This window comes from Antechinus flavipes, chromosome 1, assembly GCF_016432865.1.
Source record: "Antechinus flavipes isolate AdamAnt ecotype Samford, QLD, Australia chromosome 1, AdamAnt_v2, whole genome shotgun sequence".
NCBI lineage: Eukaryota > Metazoa > Chordata > Mammalia > Dasyuromorphia > Dasyuridae > Antechinus > Antechinus flavipes.
In genome coordinates this window covers 535,069,037-535,089,658 of record NC_067398.1, presented here as the reverse complement: position 1 = coordinate 535,089,658, position 20,622 = coordinate 535,069,037, and the positions used below count along the sequence as shown (strand labels likewise).

Genomic DNA, 20,622 nt, shown 5'->3' with positions numbered 1-20,622 from the left:
CAGAGTAAAAGATTTAAGCATTCAAAATTCATCTGATAGTGAATAAGGAATGCATTAATCATATTTTCAATAACAAATTTTTTTTTCAAAGAAATTTTAACTTGTAGTCCAATTTTTTTTTAGTTCTTATTAGCTAGGGCTTTTGACTACCCAAACTTCTTAGAAAAATTTGCAAAATGCCCATTCTTTGTCCCAAACTTAATCCTACAACCAAACAGAGGCATATATATAACTATTTTGAATATGAAGACACAGATATAGTGCCTTTTAAGGAGTAGCAATATATCAGCAAATCAGGGCTCTGTTATGCATTGACTGATATTGATCACAAGCCATTTATAACTTAGTAGAATTAAGGCTTAGATAAGCTTGAAACTCAGGACAGTTAAATGACTTGTTCATAGCTAAAAGGCAAGTTATGTTAGAAATGGAACCAAGGTCTGACTCCAAATCCAGTGTTCTCCTCACTCTGCCATACTGTTTCTCTCTTTAAAATACACTGGGGACAAATCTTCACATCAGAATTAGAATTAAAATACTTTTTCCAAATGTGAATTAAAAGTAGAATTAAACACCACTAATTTAAGTACAAAAATTTCCTCTAATACTATAGAAAAGGAGTCTTGTATTTTCTATTACCTGAAGTAGATATATAGCCCATAAATATATAGAATTATAAATCAAAATGTAAACTTGCAACTTTTTTGTGAAATGTCACATGTTACCCACCTTTCTTTTTCATTTGAGTTTCCCTGGATCCAGGGGGTGCATTAATATCTCCTATGCCCTGAAAGTATACATATTTCTTTACAGTTATCAAATTGGGCGCAAACTTCCAGACATCTTCTCGGTCATCAATAATGCAAACCATTGAATCTCCACACGGGAAAAGATTTCTAAAAGGAAAAATGTGTCTGAGTACTATTAGCACATTTTTTAAAAAAATCTATTGGGTTGATATTTGGACCAATCTTTTATTTTTGGTGAACAGAGAGATTTCTCATTCTCTGCTTCTCTCCATAAAAAAAAAACACATATACACACACACACATACACAGATTTATATGTTACTGAGATGGTTGAGAAACACCATCACCAATAAACAGTTGTTCTGTGAATAATTTACCAATCTCTCACCAAAGAACCTTATTTTCCAAGTTCTTTATAAAAGACTCAGTGCAAAATTTTCCCATTTCCTTAAATTTTTTGAAAATATGAACACTGTACTTTTTTCCTAATGCTTTTGGACTTAAAGAGATTCTAGTTAAAAGAATATATAAGATATAGCCTACCTTAAAAAAAAAAGTAATGGGTCATCTTTTCTCTTACTGGATTCATGTTTCTATGGGAAGTTTTGTCAGTCTTAAAATAGGCATTCAAATCTGATCAGTCCAATGACCAAACACAATGCCAGAAGATCCATGATAAAACATGCTACTCATATGACAGAAAGATAACAGACTTGGGATACAAAGAGACAATTTTTTTTGGATACATTCAATGCAGGAATTAGCTTTGTTCAACTATGTATATTTGTTACAAAGTTTTTCTTTTTCTTTTTTCATTTTCAATGGGAGGAGAGAGAAAAATGAGAGAGAAAGAAAATATTTTTATTTATTTAAAAATTAATTCTTAAAACAATCATTCAAACATCAATCAGAAAGTTTCTATTATAAGAATATACATTTACAATAGATACTAATGAATACAGAATTTAGTTTACCTATAACACTAACTTAGATACCCTGATATGGGACATACTTCTCTTATGAAGCAGTTTTTCTCAAGAAAGCTGTTAAGTAGGTATATAATTCCAACACAGGATCAGTAAGCCAACATTAACCTTTCTAATTTGTCCAACTTTTCCCCATATTTCCTTCTTCAAAATGAAGAATGAGCATAGTCCAATAGCTCGAGGTCGATAAAGGCCCTACTTTTCTGATTTTGTATGACAGATTTTGAGAGCAACAACCAGGAAAAAAACACCTGTGAAGATCCTAAAGTAGTTAATATGTAAAGGATGGGGGTAAGGGAAAAGAGAATGAAGAGTAATACTCAGCTGCTATTTTTCTTGAGGGAATAAGGCGGGAGGAAAAAGGTACTTGATCTTGAAGAATTTAAGGAAAGATGGCGAAGACTATTCAGTTTTTTGCATAGAGTAAGATGGTGGTGCTTATTCTTGGCTCCCTTCTTTCTTATGTCAACCTCTAAAATGTTCTTCTTTCATGTCCATACCACTTCACTTACTAGGGAAGTGAAGGGAATAAGATTTTATGTGGGATCCCTATGTGCCAAACACTGTGCTGAGCATATTTCAAATATCTTATCTTATCACAATAATGTTGTGATATTATATCACAATCCTGTGAGGTAGATGCTATAATTATCCTCATTTTACAGTTGAGGAAACTAAAGTGAATAAGAGACTGAACCACTGTCACATAGCTAATAAGTATTTGAGGCCAAATTTGAACAGTACTCCAGCATTTAGCATACTGCCAAATAAGATAGTAGGCACTTAATGTTTACTGACTGACTGACTCCAAGAGAACTTCCTACTGAGAAGAAAACATGTCCTTTAAATAAATAGGCACTAACTACAGAATCTATTTAATGATTATTTGTGTTAACAAATTAGGACAAATTTTAAATCTATTTTATATATGTAACTTGTGCTTCTGAGTTTCCAAATGACTTCAGATGAAGGCTCACCCTGGAACTCCCCTCAGTGCCTAGGTTCTTCTTATACTGGAATTGTCCTCCTCCATTTTAGAAGAACCCAAGCTGGCCAACCTTCATTCTCCTCTTGACTCTGCTTCTGATTTTCCAAACACCAACATCATATCCCTGTGTTGGGTATCTTCTATCCTTAGCACACTGCTCCTCTGGCTTTTCAGCTCCCTTGTGTATATGGTCTTCTTTCATTAGAATGCAAGCCCCTTGGCTATTGGGTTATTCCCAGTACTTTGCAAGGAACCTGGCACATAGTAGGAGCTTAATAAACTTTTTTTTTCTTGTCTATTTTCTTAGTGTAAAATAGGGAACCTTACCCAAGGGTGACTTAAATTGGTCTGTCTAATTGTAAATCAGGACAGGGTAAGGATATAAATATTGACATTATCCATAAGGCTCTACCTAATGTCAATATTTAAGGAAAAAGCAAGAAACTTCTGATGAGGGTTTTGCAAAGATAAATTTCTGAGATAGCATCTCAAATACTTTTAGGGAATAAATAGTATTATTTAAAATACAAAAACAAAAACAAAAAACCAACAACTTCTGTGCAAACACAGAAGAACTCTGGAATGAAACATAGGTAAGTAAATAGAATCAAATAGAACAAGGAGTAAACTCAAAGCACAGAATAGAAAAATAAAAAGATGAATACGGAATGAAGAGTTTGATAATGTAACTGATGATTTTTTTTTTATGCCACTGCTAGTTAAATATTGGTTCCTTGGAAAATGAAAATCATAGAGCTTAGCTATAAATATAGGAAATTTAAAATCAGAACCTTAGCAAAATAGCTTTGCTCATATATTTAGGATCAAGTTTGTAGGATTTATATCTGTCCAGACTTTCAATCCTTTTCCTTCTCCTGCCATCTTTTTCTACTCTTTAGTGCCTACTCCCATCATTTAACATTCTCCTTCTCTGCTTTAATGTTCCCTTCAACCTTTATTGTTCTCTATTCTTCCACATCTGACCCTCATATTTTAGTCTTTATATATCATCCACTCCACAGATCATCCTGTTCTCAGGACTTTATGCTAGGCACATTACAGAAAAAAATGAACATAAATATTCTTAGAATTAGGAATGTAGATTAGAATACATGCAAATCTACATCTTGCCCCTTTAAGGAAAAAAAATTCCATAGAACTGCAGAAACGTTGCAATGAGCTTTCATCTGGGACCACCACTACTGTCACTAGTATCACCACCATTTTTGAATGCAGAGTGACCTCTGGGAAGAGACCAAAAAGAAGGGAAAAAGCAAAAGACAAAAACTAAAAATGTTTTGAAATATGAAATAATTCATTTATGTAATACTTTAAGGTTTACAAAGTACTTTACTAACAATTCTGAAAGGAGATATATAGTATTATTAGGCCCATTTTACAGATGATAAAATTGAAAGTACAAAGACAGGAAGAAAACTTAGGAAAAAAATCCACTACAACCAGAGTACCATAAGTACTAACTTCTGGCTAAGTATTATTGGAAGAATAATTAAGTTTGTTTTTTTTTTTCCCCATCAGAATACAAAGTTGTTAATTATTTTTCAAAATTAAATCAAATTTAATAAATGAGGGGAGAGATTAAATGAAAACATAACCCAATGTTTCTTAAAATACAAATTTTACGATACAGATTTTACAACCAAGTATTCTTCTGTTCTTAGAGAAAAAAAATCTCTAAAGCGATTACAACTCTATACATACAATCATATACATACCTAAGGTTTCCTGTTTTAGAAAATGGGTCAATACATTCATCTCTTGATAATATTCGATGAGAAAATAGCTTCTTTTCAGGGTCTAAAAAACCTTTTGAAAGAAAAAAAAAACTAAGTTAAAATATTTCTCAATTTCATTTCATGTAGTATTTTGCACAGAGTAAACCTTTTAAATTTCCTTTGTTGTGTCACAGACAAAAAGCATTATGGTGAAAAGAAATAACTTATATGTACTTTCAGATAAAACTGTCATTAAACAGGTTTTCTCACTTTTCAGGTTTTAATGCATACCCTGTTAGAATATGAAGGGAGATGAGGCAGCTAGATGGCACAGTAGATAGAGCACCAGCCCTGGAGTCAGGAGGACCTGAGTTCAAATCTGAGCCCAAACACTTAATACTTCCTAGCTGTGTGACCCTGGGCAAGTCATTAACCCCAACTGCTTCAGCACACCCCCCCCCCCAAAAAAAAAAAAAAAAGAAGAAGAAAAAGAATATGAAGACAAACATAATAAAGATGACAATACTCCCTAAACTAATCTATTTATTTAATGCTATACCAATCAGACTTCCAAGAAAATATTTTAATGATCTAGAAAAAATAACAACAAAATTCATATGGAACAATAAAAAGTCGAGAATCTCAAGGGAATTAATGAAAAAAAAATCAAATGAAGGTGGCCTAGCTGTACCTGATCTAAAATTATATTATAAAGCAGCAGTCACCAAAACCATTTGGTATTGGCTAAGAAATAGATTAGTGGATCAGTGGAAAAGGTTAGGTTCACAAGACAGAATAGTCAACTATAGCAATCTAGTGTTTGACAAACCCAAAGCCCCTAACTTCTGGGAAAAGAATTCATTATTTGATAAAAACTGCTGGGATAATTGGAAATTAGTATGGCAGAAATTAGGCATGGACCCACACTTAACACCATATACCAAGATAAGATCAAAATGGGTCCATGACCTAGGCATAAAGAACGAGATTATAAATAAATTAGAGGAACATAGAATAATTTATCTCTCAGACTTGTGGAGGAGAAAGAAATTTGTGACTAAAGATGAACTAGAGACCATTACTGATCACAAAATAGAAAATTTTGATTACATCAAATTAAAAAGCCTTTGTACAAATAAAACTAATGCAAACAAGATTAGAAGGGAAGCAACAAACTGGGAAAACATCTTCACAGTTAAAGGTTCTGATAAAGGCCTCATTTCCAAAATATATAGAGAACTGACTCAAATTTATAAGAAATCAAGCCATTCTCCAATTGATAAATGGTCAAAGGATATGAACAGACAATTTTCAGAGGATGAAATTGAAACTATTACCACTCATATGAAAGAGTGTTCCAAATCATTACTGATCAGAGAAATGCAAATTAAGACAACTCTGAGATACCACTACACACCTGTCAGATTGGCTAAGATGACAGGAAAAAATAAGGATGAATGTTGGAGGGGATGCAGGAAAACTGGGACACTAATGCATTGTTGGTGGAGTTGTGAACGAATCCAACCATTCTGGAGAGCAATCTGGAATTATGCCCAAAAAATTATCAAATTGTGCATACCCTTTGATCCAGCAGTGTTTCTATTGGGCTTATATCCCAAAGAAACACTAAAGAAGGGAAAGGGACCTGTATGTGCCAAAATGTTTGTAGAGGATAGAAACTGGAAAATGAATGGATGCCCACCAATTGGAGAATGGCTGGGTAAATTGTGGTATATGAATGTTATGGAATATTATTGTTCTGTAAGAAATGACCAGCAGGATGAATACAGAGAGGACTGGCGAGACTTACATGAACTGATGCTAAGTGAAATGAGCAGAACCAGGAGATCATTATACACTTCGACAACGATATTGTATGAGGACATATTTTGATGGAAGTGGATTTCTTTGACAAAGAGACCTAACTGAGTTTCAATTGATAAATGACGGACAAAAGCAGCTACACCCAAAGAAAGAACACTGGGAAACGAATGTGAACTATCTGCATTTTTGTTTTTCTTCCCGGGTTATTTATACCTTCTGAATCCAATTCTCCCTATGCAACAAGAGAACTGTTCGGTTCTGCAAACATATATTGTATCTAGGATATACTGCAACATATCCAACATATAAAGGACTGCTTGCCATCTAGGGGAAGGGGTGGAGGGAGGGAGGAGAAAAAAAATTGGAACAGAAACAAGTGCAAAGGATAATGTTGTAAAAAAAAAAAATTAATTAAAAAAAAAAGAATATGAAGACAGTAACTATTTCACTTTGTTAGGGATTGAAATACTCTTTTTTTTTGTTTTCCCATTTGTTAGGCAACTGGGATGCCCTCTTGGAATACTCTTTAAAAGTACAAACATTTAAAAAAATTTTTTAAAGCAAAACAATTAAGAGGCTTTCTACAAAACCATTAGACAGCTTACAAAATATACAATACAAAGTATTTAGCATAAAATCAAGGTTCTAAGCATAGTTCTACATTAAACAATAATTTTAATGGTTTGCCTTGATCATAACAGATGAATGCTATAGATTGGATTAGAGAAAAGTATATATCAAGAGTTTTGTGTAGTCTCTTTCTTAAACCTTTTAAAATAGACATATTTAATGATTTTTTCTGGAACATATTAATTCCCTTTAATTTTGATCTTAATTTCATGAAATGAATCAAAATATAAAATATTTTCTCATAAATCATTTTTATGGCCAACACTGCCATCAAGTGTTCAACATTGCTACAGCAATTCCATATTCCATAAAGTGACGACCCAAAAAAAAAAAAAAAAAAAAAAAATCTGAAAGAATATTTGCTTAAGCAATAACAAGAAAATATAAAATATTCAGTGTTAGTACTGAACCAACCCAGTGGTCTGCCTGGTAAAAGAGATTTATTTCACAGAAGGAAGTACTACAATGATTAAAAAAAAAAAATCCTGCCAAAACATCCTTCAGTGTAATTCTAAAAATATTTCCAACTAAGGAAAATAGATATATTTATACACTTAAGATTTCTACCCCATCAGTATTGTTGTAAATAAACCTGATTATGGTCCCAAAGTCCAAAATGACCAGGAATATAGATAGGCACTCAAGTCAAAAATATAGCAACTGGTAACTATGTTAATTGTCAAAGTAGCTATTCTAACCTGAGATTGATCCTTATGTTACACAGGGTGTCCCAAAAATCTTCATGCAGTCTTCATCTTTAAGCTTTAAGTGTTTAATCCTGCACAAACACTTTTGGGATACCCTGGATCTACCTAGAAGCTGAGTACTAAAACAGCAAATAACACATAATATAAGACAGTAAGGGATTTGCTGGCCTCCTTAGTCATTCTGGTTATTTATCATATATAAGGATTAAAGCAACACAGTTCAAGAATGGTAAAAAATGCTATAATTTTCATCTATTTACTTGATCATTACAAAACCCAGGGAAATTCTTAAACAGTATTTGAAGAATGATAATAAACCAGGAGATACCATAATTTAATACAACAAAGAGCAATGAATGTGCTGGCAAAGATCTATGTTCAAATCTCAGCTCTGACACTGAGACTTTGGATAAGGTACCAGTCTGGAAGCCTTAAGTGACCCTGCATGTAAAGTGAGAAGGCTGGACTAAGTAGAACTCAAATCCCGACAAGCCTTAATTTCCATGACCCATATCCTAGATCAAGATATTAAAATAAAAATAGTTGTTCCCATTATGTCAAATTAAGCAAAATGTTTCACAGCTTCTTAGTCATACTGCTTACCTGCAATGGTATGTGCATAAAGCCGGCTACCAAAGGTGAAAACATGTAATTCGTATAGTTTGGCAATCTTTTCTAGGAATTCCTTGCAATGAGGACGTAAACGAGTATGTAGCATAGGTTCACCTCGACCTAACTGAAAATGAAATATACCCTAAAAAGAAAGAAGAAAAACTTATGAAAGAACAAATCACTTTAAGGAATGACAGAGTAACAACTTTTATCCTTTAATTTTCTCATCATTAGTCTAAGAGACAATACCTTTAACACATACCTTGATCTGGAACCTATTTGTTCTTAATGTAATATACTATTAGAATTCTAAATTATTGGTTACAAATGACTTATTACCATTTACTAGTTGCCCATGACATGATTTAAAAGTCTTTATAAATGGTTTCAGAAATAACACCACAAATAATAAGCAGGTATCATGCCAAAATATCTGCTATGTATGCATCTCATGTAACAATTTGCTCTACTTTTGAGTTCTCGTCCTATCTACAGATATACAATGATGTGATTATTTAAGTTACAGAATTTTTAATCCCTTATGACTTTGTATAGTAGTTAAAACAATTTCTCTAAAAAAATTCTATATAAAGGTAGTTGTTTTTTTCATACTGTAGTTATTTGAAAACAGGAGACATGATTCACATGATATTTGAATAAACTGATAAATGTAATTACCAAGCTACTGAAAAACAGAATGAGTGTTAGTTATAATGGCTGTACATACATAAAATGCTTGTTTTCTTTTTGCTTGAAAAGTTCCAAGGAAATAAATATATACAATAATTTTACTAATTGAAGAGGCTTAAGTCATTAAAGGATGAATCGCAAAAAAAAAATTTTTTTTAAGGAAATGCAGTTTTAACTTTAAAAAAATAGGTAAGGATAAAGAAGACCAGTTTTAATAGGTAATTAAAACTTATTTGTGACTATGCTTTCATATAGATTGTTAATATGTTAACAGTTCTTTGAAGTTAAATAGAATTTTTCTTCCCAATTCTGTTTAGGACATTAACTTATTCATTATAATTGAAACTGGGCAAATTTCAGCACAGATCAATTTAAATGAATAAAAACTAAAAGTCTATAAAAATTTAAGTGTGAAATTAAGCAAGTTTTACTATATGTAGTCCCAAAAAAAAAAAAAAAACACCTTTTAAAGTTAAAACATTTAAAAATATAAGTGTGCAAATTTGTGATATATATATATATATATATTTATAGCTTTGTTATTTTAAAACAAACACTGCCCACTAAAAGCAAAGTTTCATTGTTGGCCATTTATTGAGAGACAGCATTAATTTTTTGGGAACTATTTAGTATTCCTGGCCAATAATTAACTTCATGATTATTTTTGTACCCATCTACTTCTAACTTTGTCTTGATTAAAACACAAGTTTCCAAATGTTACAATCATTCCCAATGCTTTAATTTTTAAAAATTCCACAACACAGCAAACATCATTGTTTGCTGCAGGTTAAGAACATGCTTCTTTCTTTACACATTTTCATATATCACTCCCCATATGAAAGTCATTTTAAGATGCCAATGACTACAGAATAAATTCCAAATTTAGAATAACAATCAGTATCATCCAAAGATCCCACTTGATAAGTGACCTACAGCTTCCAACATTCACTAAATGTGGTGTTTCTGCTTTTACTTGAAGACTTGGGGAGGAAGGAGCCACTATCACCAGGGGCAACATAGTGTACACTACCTACTCCTCTTAAAAGCCATATTCTGAATCTCAAGCCAAAATCTACTTCTACCATTTCTGTCCTTATTAGGCATGTCCTTAAAGATCCCTCTAGCCCCAGATTACCTTTTCAGGACAAACTCCTTCTACTTAACTAACTACAATCCTTGGCTTTGGCCAGATTGGTATACTAATTGACTATGTTAGCTCATAATGACTTCTTTTACCTCTGAATTTTCTTTTCACTTACTGTTATAATTCCATGTTAATGTTATCTTGTCTTTTCAACTAAGATATAAGATAGACTATCATATGCTTTTTGATATCCCAAATTAACACTAAGAATGCATTCCACGTGGTAGACAAGGAAAAACAAGCGTCAAACTTGATTAAATTTAAATGCAAAAGGAACTGCCTTATCTTTACTGGTCAAGTCATTGTAGTAAAAAAAACTAATATAAATCTATTTCGATAAAGTATATGATTCTGGATGCATTTAAATATGTCCAGTGTAATCCAACCAGACATGTTCCTTGCCTTGAAAGTATACATACTTTTAAGGGATTGAGTTAGTTCTGTAAACAGGACAAAGGAAAAAAAATTTAAAAATAAAAAGATAAAATATAAAAGACCTATCCAGAGAGAGATAGAAAACATTTCAATAAAACAAAGAACAATTACTGAATTACTTGTTACATATATCATAACATTTACTTTGTTTGACATTTGTTGACAGTGTTGCTCTGTAGTATGAATTAACGTTTGATCCAAATCGACCATGAGGACTAGCTTTCTGTTTCGGTGTAGTCGTTGCTGGTCTTCTCTGCCTAGTTGTTCAGCTTGCTGAAAAAAAGAACAAAATAAATCACAAACTAAAAGCCCTCAGTTCAAGAAGAGATTTAACCCCTTTAAAAAACTGGCAGACAGCAGCAGAAAGCTGACTGATACTTTTTAAAAACAGACCTCAGTTTATAAATAATAATAATCCTAGAACAAAAGAACTTAGAACAAAGAGCATATATTTTAAGTAGGACAATCCATCTAAGAAAATTTGTATTTAGAAGTGTTAGTAAATGCATAAATACAAAATCTAATCTGATAGTTTTCTTATAACTTCAAATACTGTGATTAAAATATAATAAGCCATATCTACCATATGACAATGTAACCTGCCCTGAGCTAATTTTCTCTTCAGAAATAAGGTACTATAACAAGTGAGTTACTTTATTTTACTGGAAAAGACAATTCAAGAGTGCTTTAAACACTACAAGGAGAAGATGTCAATGGGTTGTAATTTGTACCAATGGAATGAATACCCATATTATACTGAAATAGACAAAATATTGACACTGAGTGATTGCTATTAGTAGGCCAAATTTCCTGACATGAAACTTTCCCTCTTCTTTAAATCTCCCTTCAAATTTATTTTTCCCCATTCCTTTTTCATTTTCTTCACTATACTACATGTTTTTCAAGGGCAAAGAGCCTATTAAGAAAAACTACTAAATGGAGGAAAATAATAAATAAGGAAATTTTTGGCATTTTAAAATTTGTAGAGAATAAAAATGGAATACAAAGTTTTTTTTTTTATCTTATAATGGGAAAACAGTAGGAAAAGACAGAAATATATAACATTTCCTTTTAAAGATGCTAAATATGAACTTAGCCTTAGAATTTTCACACACACACACACACACACACACACACACACACACACAGCCCACTTCAAATCTTCTTCCTTTAAGATGTGGTAGGAAAAAAAGTTAAGTAGATATTGAAAACAGTTTCTGTACAAAAGAATATTTTATCTCTTTTGGATATCCTATATGAATAAATTTACTTTAATGATTAAACTCTAATATTTTCACTTAATAACTATATCTTGAAGAGAGAAAATTAAAAAAGGTACAAAACTGTTTTCCCAACATGTCCCATACCACTTTTAAAAATTCTGAAGAGCTTTGATTATGGCTGTTAATGAACATATCCTAAATTAAAACTAAAAGGAAGAGCAAATATTGGAGAATGACAGAAAAAAAAACAAAATGGTAATGAAAATTTATCAATTAACAAGTATTTACTATGTGCCAGATACTTTGTGATAAATTGGAATACAAAGACAAAAATGAAACTTTCCCTATTAGAAAGGAACTAACCATCTATTATGAGAAAAAGCAAACAACACTAGAAGATGGCTGTGAGAACTAAATAGGCAAGAATGCTCCCTTTTCAGAATTACCAAAAAAATAAAAAATTGTTCTGAGACAATCCAAAAATCAAAAACATTAACTAAATGAGACTTACTCTGTGCCATTTAAATCCCTAAAGCAGATTCTATTTGTGAGTAATAATTGAACCAATAGCAGATTTTAAATTAAGTAAAATAAGAAGGCAGAGGAAATGGCTCTTTTATCATGACAGAAACCAAAGTCAAATGTGACAATAATATTACATGCTGCTTCCTATTCAATACAGAAAAAAAAATTTAATCCCTACAATGATTAACTTGGCCATTTATTAATACTTCAGTAAAAGTCTGTTGTTCAAGTATAGAATGCTCTTTGGAAAAAAGAAAAGTGAGAGAATTATACCCCAGTAAGCCGACTTTGTATGAATATAATAAATTCATTGGAAAAAAAAAGATTTTCAGTTAATATTAGCATAGAAAAATTTGAATAAAAGAAAGGTGATTTTATATCTGTGATGCTCCCCTCCAATTAGCCTGGTTACATAAAACATAAACTCCCCTCATTTTTTAAAAAAGAAAAATCCTCCAAAATCTTCCATTTAACCCAAGTGGCTAAACTTACCTCAGAACTAACCATCAATTCTGGCACACTGTGCACCATGGAGACAGTTGCTGTGGATAATGGCACTTGCTGTTTTCCATTCTTACTCTGTAACCTTTGGTTAGACATAGAGGGGGAAAAAAATCTAGTTTCAGTAAAACACATTTCAATACTATTGAACTACATGCAGAAAAGCTACATAAACTATCTTATGCTTTTTTCCCATATTTCCTTCTGTACAAATAAAAATCACCATAGAGTTTTAGGATTTACTTTTGCATATCATATTTTAAGAATTGTTTTAAATATAGGACTATGAAAATGGACTGAAAGTTAGAAAAATAAAAGTGGAAACAATGAACTAATTAACTATTTCTACAATTCTTTATGAAATTTAAACTATGGAAATAAAGCCTGAAAAATATAAAATAAGATCTTAGACAACTCAAACTATAAGCAGTTCAAAAAAAAAGTTTTTAACCAATAAACCATTTTGATTTTATTTATAAAATAGGCCAATCAATTTGATTTTAATGATTTCTTTTATTCCAAGTTATTTAAAAGTATATTATACGGGCATCTAGGTGACATAGTGGTTAGAGCACCAGCCCTGAAGTCAAAAGGACTTGAGTTCAAATCTGGTCTCAGACGCTTAACACTTCCTAGCTGTGTGACCCTGGGCAAGACACTTAACCTGAATTGCCTCAGGGGGGGAAAAGTATATTATAATACAAGAATTTGTTGCACCCTAGATGTTTCCTGATAAGAATACAAGAATTAGTCATATTGTGTTATGTGCAAGAAAACAAATTAAATTTTTTTATTATACTTCTAAACGTATCTACATTTTTCATTTTATTGGGCTAAGAAAAGTTCATTTGTCAGAAAGAGATTTCATTATGACAGAATTCATGGGAACAGATGGAAATACTTTATGGGAAACAATGTATTTGATCTTAACTTGCTCGGTATATGAAAGATATCAAAGGATCATAATGGTCTAAACATAAAACAGCACTACTTACCTTATTTTTATATCACCAGATTTAAGTATTTTAAATATTCCCTTCTAAGTTTTCAATAAAAATTAATACTTCAACTTCTCCTTCAGAGTTTCTACAAATCTAACACATTTCAGCATTACTACATTGCATGTCACATCAGGAAAAAACAATCTGCAACTATTCTATCATGTAATAGTTAGTCCAAACTATTTTGTCACATAAAATTTAGTTCAATGCTCTAAACAAAGTAGGCATAAGAAACATAATGCTCCTCCTTGACATTCTCTCATGACTCTCAATATTCTGGATGAAGTATGCATCACCTATGTGAGTAAGGAATTAGAAATTTTCTAAATATTTTAGCAAAGGACATGTGTCTGCCTAATGTATTTATTAATCCCAATATGCCAGTCCTCAAATATAGAATCAAAATATTTTTCTTAATTTGTAAGGTAACAAATTAGGAATAGTGTAACTATACACATTTGAATATGCATTAAAATTCTCCTTTATGTTTGATGTTTTTGTAGTTGAAATTGTTTACATGGAAATCAAATTAAAATAGCTAAGGAATAAGATTTTTTTTAAACCAATGTAACAGACTTGGTAAAATTTTCATAGTCTTATAGATTTTTTTTTTTTTTGCTATGCCTGCTTTTTATTCATCTAAAGAAAAATTAAATCTTGATCACTCAGTCCTAAACCTGAAGACAGACAAACATGTGCCTATTTAATCTTTGCTTGCTCCTCTTGGAGCTTTTAGCTTTTGGCATGCACAATTCAAAACTTTTTATATCTGTCAGTCATCATGTTCACCTTTAGAGAAACTATAAGGTCAAGTACTTTACTTTCTTACTTAGATTTATGTGCCTTCAAGCTAACAATTAAAAAATAAAAGAAGCAATTTTAACATAATTAAACAAAAAAATCTTAAATTTGAAGTTAATATCAGGTAAATATCAAATGCTAAATAGAAGAACAAGAGAGATCCAAGTTAGGTTTCTTTATTTTTGTTACCACACTGTAATTACACTAGTACAAATATATTTTCTTCTTCACCATTTAATCTGCTTATTTTCAAACAAATTTTGCTTATTTTTCATCTACAATTATACTTACTGTGTTAAGTCTTGACCACATTCAGCACATAAACCTTTCATAACTACGGGGTGGCTACATCCTTCTAATCTCACCAGAACACCTCTGCAAAACAAAATGGCATGAAACATTACAACAATATAATGAACACAAACTGTAGATTAAGGGTAAAGCACACTGGCGTGGGAGATTTTTAAAATTCAATCTCTAGTGAACTAGTTGGCTATGAGTAAATCATTAATCTCAGTTTCTCTATTTGTATAATTGAGATAATATTTATGCTACCTAATTTACACACTGTAAAGGAAAACATTAATTAAGTTTATAGTGTTCTATAAAATATAAGCTTATGTATATCATTATGCTACTCTTAGGATATGCAACCTAGCACCACAAAAGTAATAGAAAGCAAGACAAAGTACCTCAACTGTTTGCAGAAGAGAATTTTATAGAATAACTATTACTTCCAGTTTGTTTAAAAAACTTTTGGACAAAATCTTTGATTTTACTCATATAGAAAACTTCCGGGGAAAAAACTACCAATACAGACCAGCGACTTTTCTGCAATTTATAGACTTATAGGATGTTCCAAATATATTAGTGCATTTGTAAACTTCAACTTTAATTTTAAGCCTAAAGGCTTCAGAACACTAAATTTAAGCTACTTACTAAAATTAGCAAATCTCAATTTTAAGATGTTACCAATTTTTAAAAATTAAATATTTAAATCAGCATTGAGAATCTACTTAAACTTTTTTTAAATGTTCTTTTTAGAAGATATTTATACTAATTACAATTCATACTAGTGTTTATAGTCTAAAATCGAAGTGTCAAACATGACAAATCAAACCAGATTAAAATGGAAGTTGGGGAATATTTGACAAAATTAAAATATGATAAAATACAAATAGCATTGAATTTTTAAAACTAAGTTTAAAAGTAGCCCATGAAGATACCTACAGATTAGTGGACCCCATTTCCATTTAAATTTAAAACCACTGCTTTAAAAGAACAATTTCTGTCATTGACTATAGCCATCATTTGAGAAATCCACTGTCTTTTACCAATGAATCCCAAGCCTCTTTTATAAAGGACATGATATTCCTCATATCTAATAACTTCTCCATATTTTATATTTCTTTATATATATGCATACACTTGTTTGTTAGCTATATATAAAACCAAAATTAAACTACAATATTTATAATATTAACTTTATATGCTTCATATAACTTTTTTAAAACTTTACTGTGTTGCGGGCTGGAACTCTGAAAGAGTGTACTGATGTTCTACAGCTGAGCATGCCCAGTGTGGTGGTGTAATGTAGTCATGCTGAGGTCTTTAGTGCTGAGGTATTTAAGGGAGTTCCAGTGCAAGAGAGCTCACATGGGCTGCAGTAATCTCAGCTATGGAGAAGACTTCAGGGTCCAGATTCCATCTTTGACGAGCCACATGGTGGCTGCTCTCCTGCTTCCTTCACTTCACTTCCCCACTAATCCCAAAACTTTGGGCTGATCCCAAGGCCCACCAGAGAGCTAGCTCAGACATTACATTACTCTTCACAAAGTTATGGCTTCTTTTTGTTATCCCTGAAAATGGTTACATGATTATATGACATACTTTTTAAAAGAGTTGAAAGCTAAGAACTAAATTATATAACCCTGGTTTAACAATTAAGCTTAAATCTGAATGTGTCTAAGGACAAGGATTTCCATATCACAAAGAAGCCCATTTCAATGGACAACTCTAAATTATTTCCTTACTCTTACATAAAAATCTAACTCCCGGAACACAGTCCTGTCATCTGAAACTGAAGAATGACATTAAGCCTTCTTCCACAAGAGGACTCTTTAACTTCTCCAAGCTTAAAGTTTCCGATTTATTTAGCTACCTCTTATATAACATGTTTTCCTATCACCATTGTGCTCAATCTCCTATTTTCTTGGTGATATTTCCTTTAAGATATAATGCCCATAGAGAGCAGCTAAGAGGTATAGTGGATAGAGCACCAATCCTAAAGTCAGAAGGACCTGAGTTCAAATCTGGCCTCAGACACTTAATACTTCCTAGCTGTGTGACCCCGGGCAAGTCACTTAAACCCAATTGCCTCAGCAAAAAAAAAAAAAAAAAAAAAAAAATGTATGTTGTTGGAATCCTTACTAACTGCTAACTAATTAGAGTTGATCTAATCTTACAAGAAGATGTTTTGGGCAGAACCTGAAACAAGGTACTAAGTAGAACTAATTAATACAAGGCTTGTGTTCACACCTTTACTCATTGGAGTTCAATGAGTTCACACCTCCCTTGAAGCTCTTTGGGCCAGAGAGCACTATGGGAGAAAACCCACAATCCCTCTCTTGAAGGAGCATAAATAGAGCTTCAATGGGCCAGTCGAAGAAGTTCTTCAGAGTGAAGAAGCTACAAGTCGAGATTTCACCGGAATGACATGAAGAGTGGAGCTGGCTGGAGGCTGAAGAAAGCAGAGGCAGAGGCTGAAGGACCAGACCTTTGGATTTGGCGACATTCGGAGAGAGCTCTTGGAACCAAGCAGAGAGATAGGCCTCTAAGCTAACCGGGCTATATTGGAGATAATAAAAGATCTGAACTTTTATCACCTGGCTGCGTTTTGAGAAGAAAAAGCTCACCACATTTTGGCGCCAGAACAGGGACCGATTCAGATGCATCTGAACTAGATCACGACATTTTGGCGCCCAACGTGGGGCTGACAAACCCCTTAGTGGATTTCAGAGGAAAAGCTACGATCCTGATTCAAGTGGAAAAGCCTCTGATCCTGATCCAGTGGAAAAGACTCTTCAACCCAGAAATTAGGGTGAGTGCAACAAAGAAATTTTGTTAGAAGAGTTAAAGTAGAATTTCATCTAAGATGGGACAGATATTTAGAAAACAGCCTGTTTCTGTTCAAGGAAAATGTTTAGAGAGCATTGTCAAAATTATGGAAAGTCAAGGTTTAATTATAGTTTTGGAGCAGATCACTGAACTTTTAGAAATTGTTAAGTACATATGTCCTTGGTTTTCTACAGAAAAGGAATTAGATTTAGACGAATGGAAATTAATCGGAGAAAAACTGGGTGAATGCTACAGATCTAATTCAAACTCAATGCAGTGGACATTAGAAAGAGAGGATCTTTTTTATAATAGAAATGGACCCGACTCAATTTCCAAAGACATAATTAATACATATAATGTAATACAATTGGCTATAAGAAGTTATTTAAGTGATAGAATGAAGAAAAGGAAAGTACAGGAGGAAGAAGTGCCAACTTTACTAGGTGAAAAGGAGGACGAATCAGATGAGAATGGAGTTAATTACAATTCTGAGTATGATACTTCACAGCAGGAGGAATTAGGTGATTCCACATCTCATGACCCTCCCTCCGCAATTAACCCTTCATAGGTGGAACAAGGGGGAGGGAGAGAGACAGAAACACAGTCAGCTTCTCCTGTAAAGCAGAATTTGACAAGATTAGAAAAAGCATTAATTAAAGCAAAAAATGAAGGAGAAGATATATCTGATTTCATAAACGCATACCCTGTGATTGAAAAGATTGACTCTTCAGGTCAAAAAGAGAGAAGATACACTCCTTTTAATTTGGGAAAAATTAAAGATTTGAAAAAGGGTTGCACTCTTTATGGGGCTACATCATCTTATGTGAAGATGTTACTGGATAATTTGTCTTATGAAATCTTAACCCCGAATGACTGGAAATCCATCGCTAAAACATGTCTTGAACCGGGACAAAATTTATTGTGGCTTTCAGAGTTTCATGAATTATGTAGGATTCAAGCCCAACGCAATAGGCAAACAGGAGCTATTGTACAAGTTGCTTTTGACCAAGTAGCTGGAGAAGGTCAGTATGCAGAGAGTTCAGAACAGATTTATTATCCCATAACAGTGTATGAGCAAATTTCTAAGGCTGCAATAAAAGCTTGGAATTCTCTCCCTGGACAGAAAGATGGAAATAATGCTTTCACAAAAATAGAGCAAGGTCCCAATGAACCTTTTGCAGATTTTGTGGGACGTCTGCAAACAGCTGTAATAAGAACCACTGGAGATAATGCTGCCACAGAAATAATGACCAGACATTTGGCTAAGGAAAATGCCAATGAGGTTTGCAAGAGAATTATATGGAGGCTAGACAAAAAATGCTTCTTTAGAGGAGATCATTAGACGCTGTGCCACAGTGGGCACAAATGCTTATTATGCCCAGACTATGATGAACATGGAAAGACAAGGTCCTTCTTGGCAGAGGAATTCTAGAGAAACTCGTCGATGTTTTCATTGTGGAAAAGTTGGACATTTGAGAGCTCAATGTAGAAATGGAGATAGAGTGAGAAGACAGGGTGAGAGAAAACCCAAAACCCCATGTCCAAAATGTAACCGAGGCTTTCACTGGGCCTCTAAATGTATATTGACCCAGAGGAATGAAAGGCAGGACCCAGCTCCAAAGTATCAATCAAAGGACAGGTGGGGCATGATAGCAGCTGAGGTTACATCCAGAGAGACTTTAGAAATTCAGAACTCTTATGTCATCAACCAACAGAAAAGCAATCAGGATTACAGTTGAGGAGAATACAACCCTTTTAAGACAACAAGACAATATCCAATGCAAACAACTCCAATGTAATTACCAGATGATGAGGAGAAATCCCAAATTTGGTAAATAGAAGGGAATTAGGTTAACTGCTTGGGGAAGAGGATCTGCTTATATTTCCACAGATGGAGAAAGAATCAGATAGTTGACAATGAGACTGTTAAAAGAACTTTTTAAAATCCCAGGAATCATTGGATTTCCTAAGACAAGATGAGACTGTTTCAGTTCATGAAAAACTAGCAAGAATCATTGGATTCCTTAAGATGAAAAATTGTTGATGAGACTTTTTGCAGTACTTCAGAGCTTACAGGAACTATTGGATTCCTGGCACATGAACTAATGGACAATGGATTCCTTATGGACTATTTCTAGGACTTATGGACATGTGTAAATTTTCAGGTTGATTCTTGTTATGTTATATTACTACTAGCCTGTGTTATATTGCTATGTGCTTATGTAAATTATGTGTAATGCCTCCCATATTGATGGATTTATGTATACCATGTATATCTGTTACAAAGTTCTGGCCCATATTGATGGATTTATGTGTACCCCTTCAGAAACCCACTAATGTGATTAGATTTCCTATTTCCTTTGGTATTTTCATCTAACAAAAGAAAGGGGGAGATGTTGGAATCCTTACTAACTGCTAACTAATTAGAGTTGATCTAATCTTACAAGAAGATGTTTTGGGCAGAACCTGAAACAAGGTACTAAGTAGAACTAATTAATACAAGGCTTGTGTTCACACCTTTACTCATTGGAGTTCAATGAGTTCACACCTCCCTTGAAGCTCTTTGGGCCAGAGAGCACTATGGGAGAAAACCCACAATCCCTCTCTTGAAGGAGCATAAATAGAGCTTCAATGGGCCAGTCGAAGAAGTTCTTCAGAGTGAAGAAGCTACAAGTCGAGATTTCACCGGAATGACATGAAGAGTGGAGCTGGCTGGAGGCTGAAGAAAGCAGAGGCAGAGGCTGAAGGACCAGACCTTTGGATTTGGCGACATTCGGAGAGAGCTCTTGGAACCAAGCAGAGAGATAGGTCTCTAAGCTAACCGGGCTATATTGGAGATAATAAAAGATCTGAACTTTTATCACCTGGCTGCGTTTTGAGAAGAAAAAGCTCACCACAGTATGTATGTATGTATGTATGTATGTATGTATGTGTGTGTGTGTATATATTTTAT

The 20,622-nt window shown here is 33.0% G+C and overlaps 1 protein-coding gene across 2 annotated transcripts in view; it reads right to left on the bottom strand.

Moving 5' to 3' along the window:
- CTDP1 (CTD phosphatase subunit 1) overlaps positions 1–20,622 on the bottom strand; it is a 151,921-nt gene that overhangs the window by 114,481 nt on the left and 16,818 nt on the right. For both annotated transcript variants that reach the window (XM_051970560.1, XM_051970559.1), the window contains exons 2-7: positions 14,844–14,927; positions 12,742–12,835; positions 10,646–10,774; positions 8,224–8,374; positions 4,460–4,550; positions 730–896 (exon numbers count right to left, since the gene is read on the bottom strand). In XM_051970560.1, coding sequence (XP_051826520.1) covers positions 730–896; positions 4,460–4,550; positions 8,224–8,374; positions 10,646–10,774; positions 12,742–12,835; positions 14,844–14,927 — 716 coding nt within the window. The remainder of the gene's footprint in view (positions 1–729; positions 897–4,459; positions 4,551–8,223; positions 8,375–10,645; positions 10,775–12,741; positions 12,836–14,843; positions 14,928–20,622) is intronic.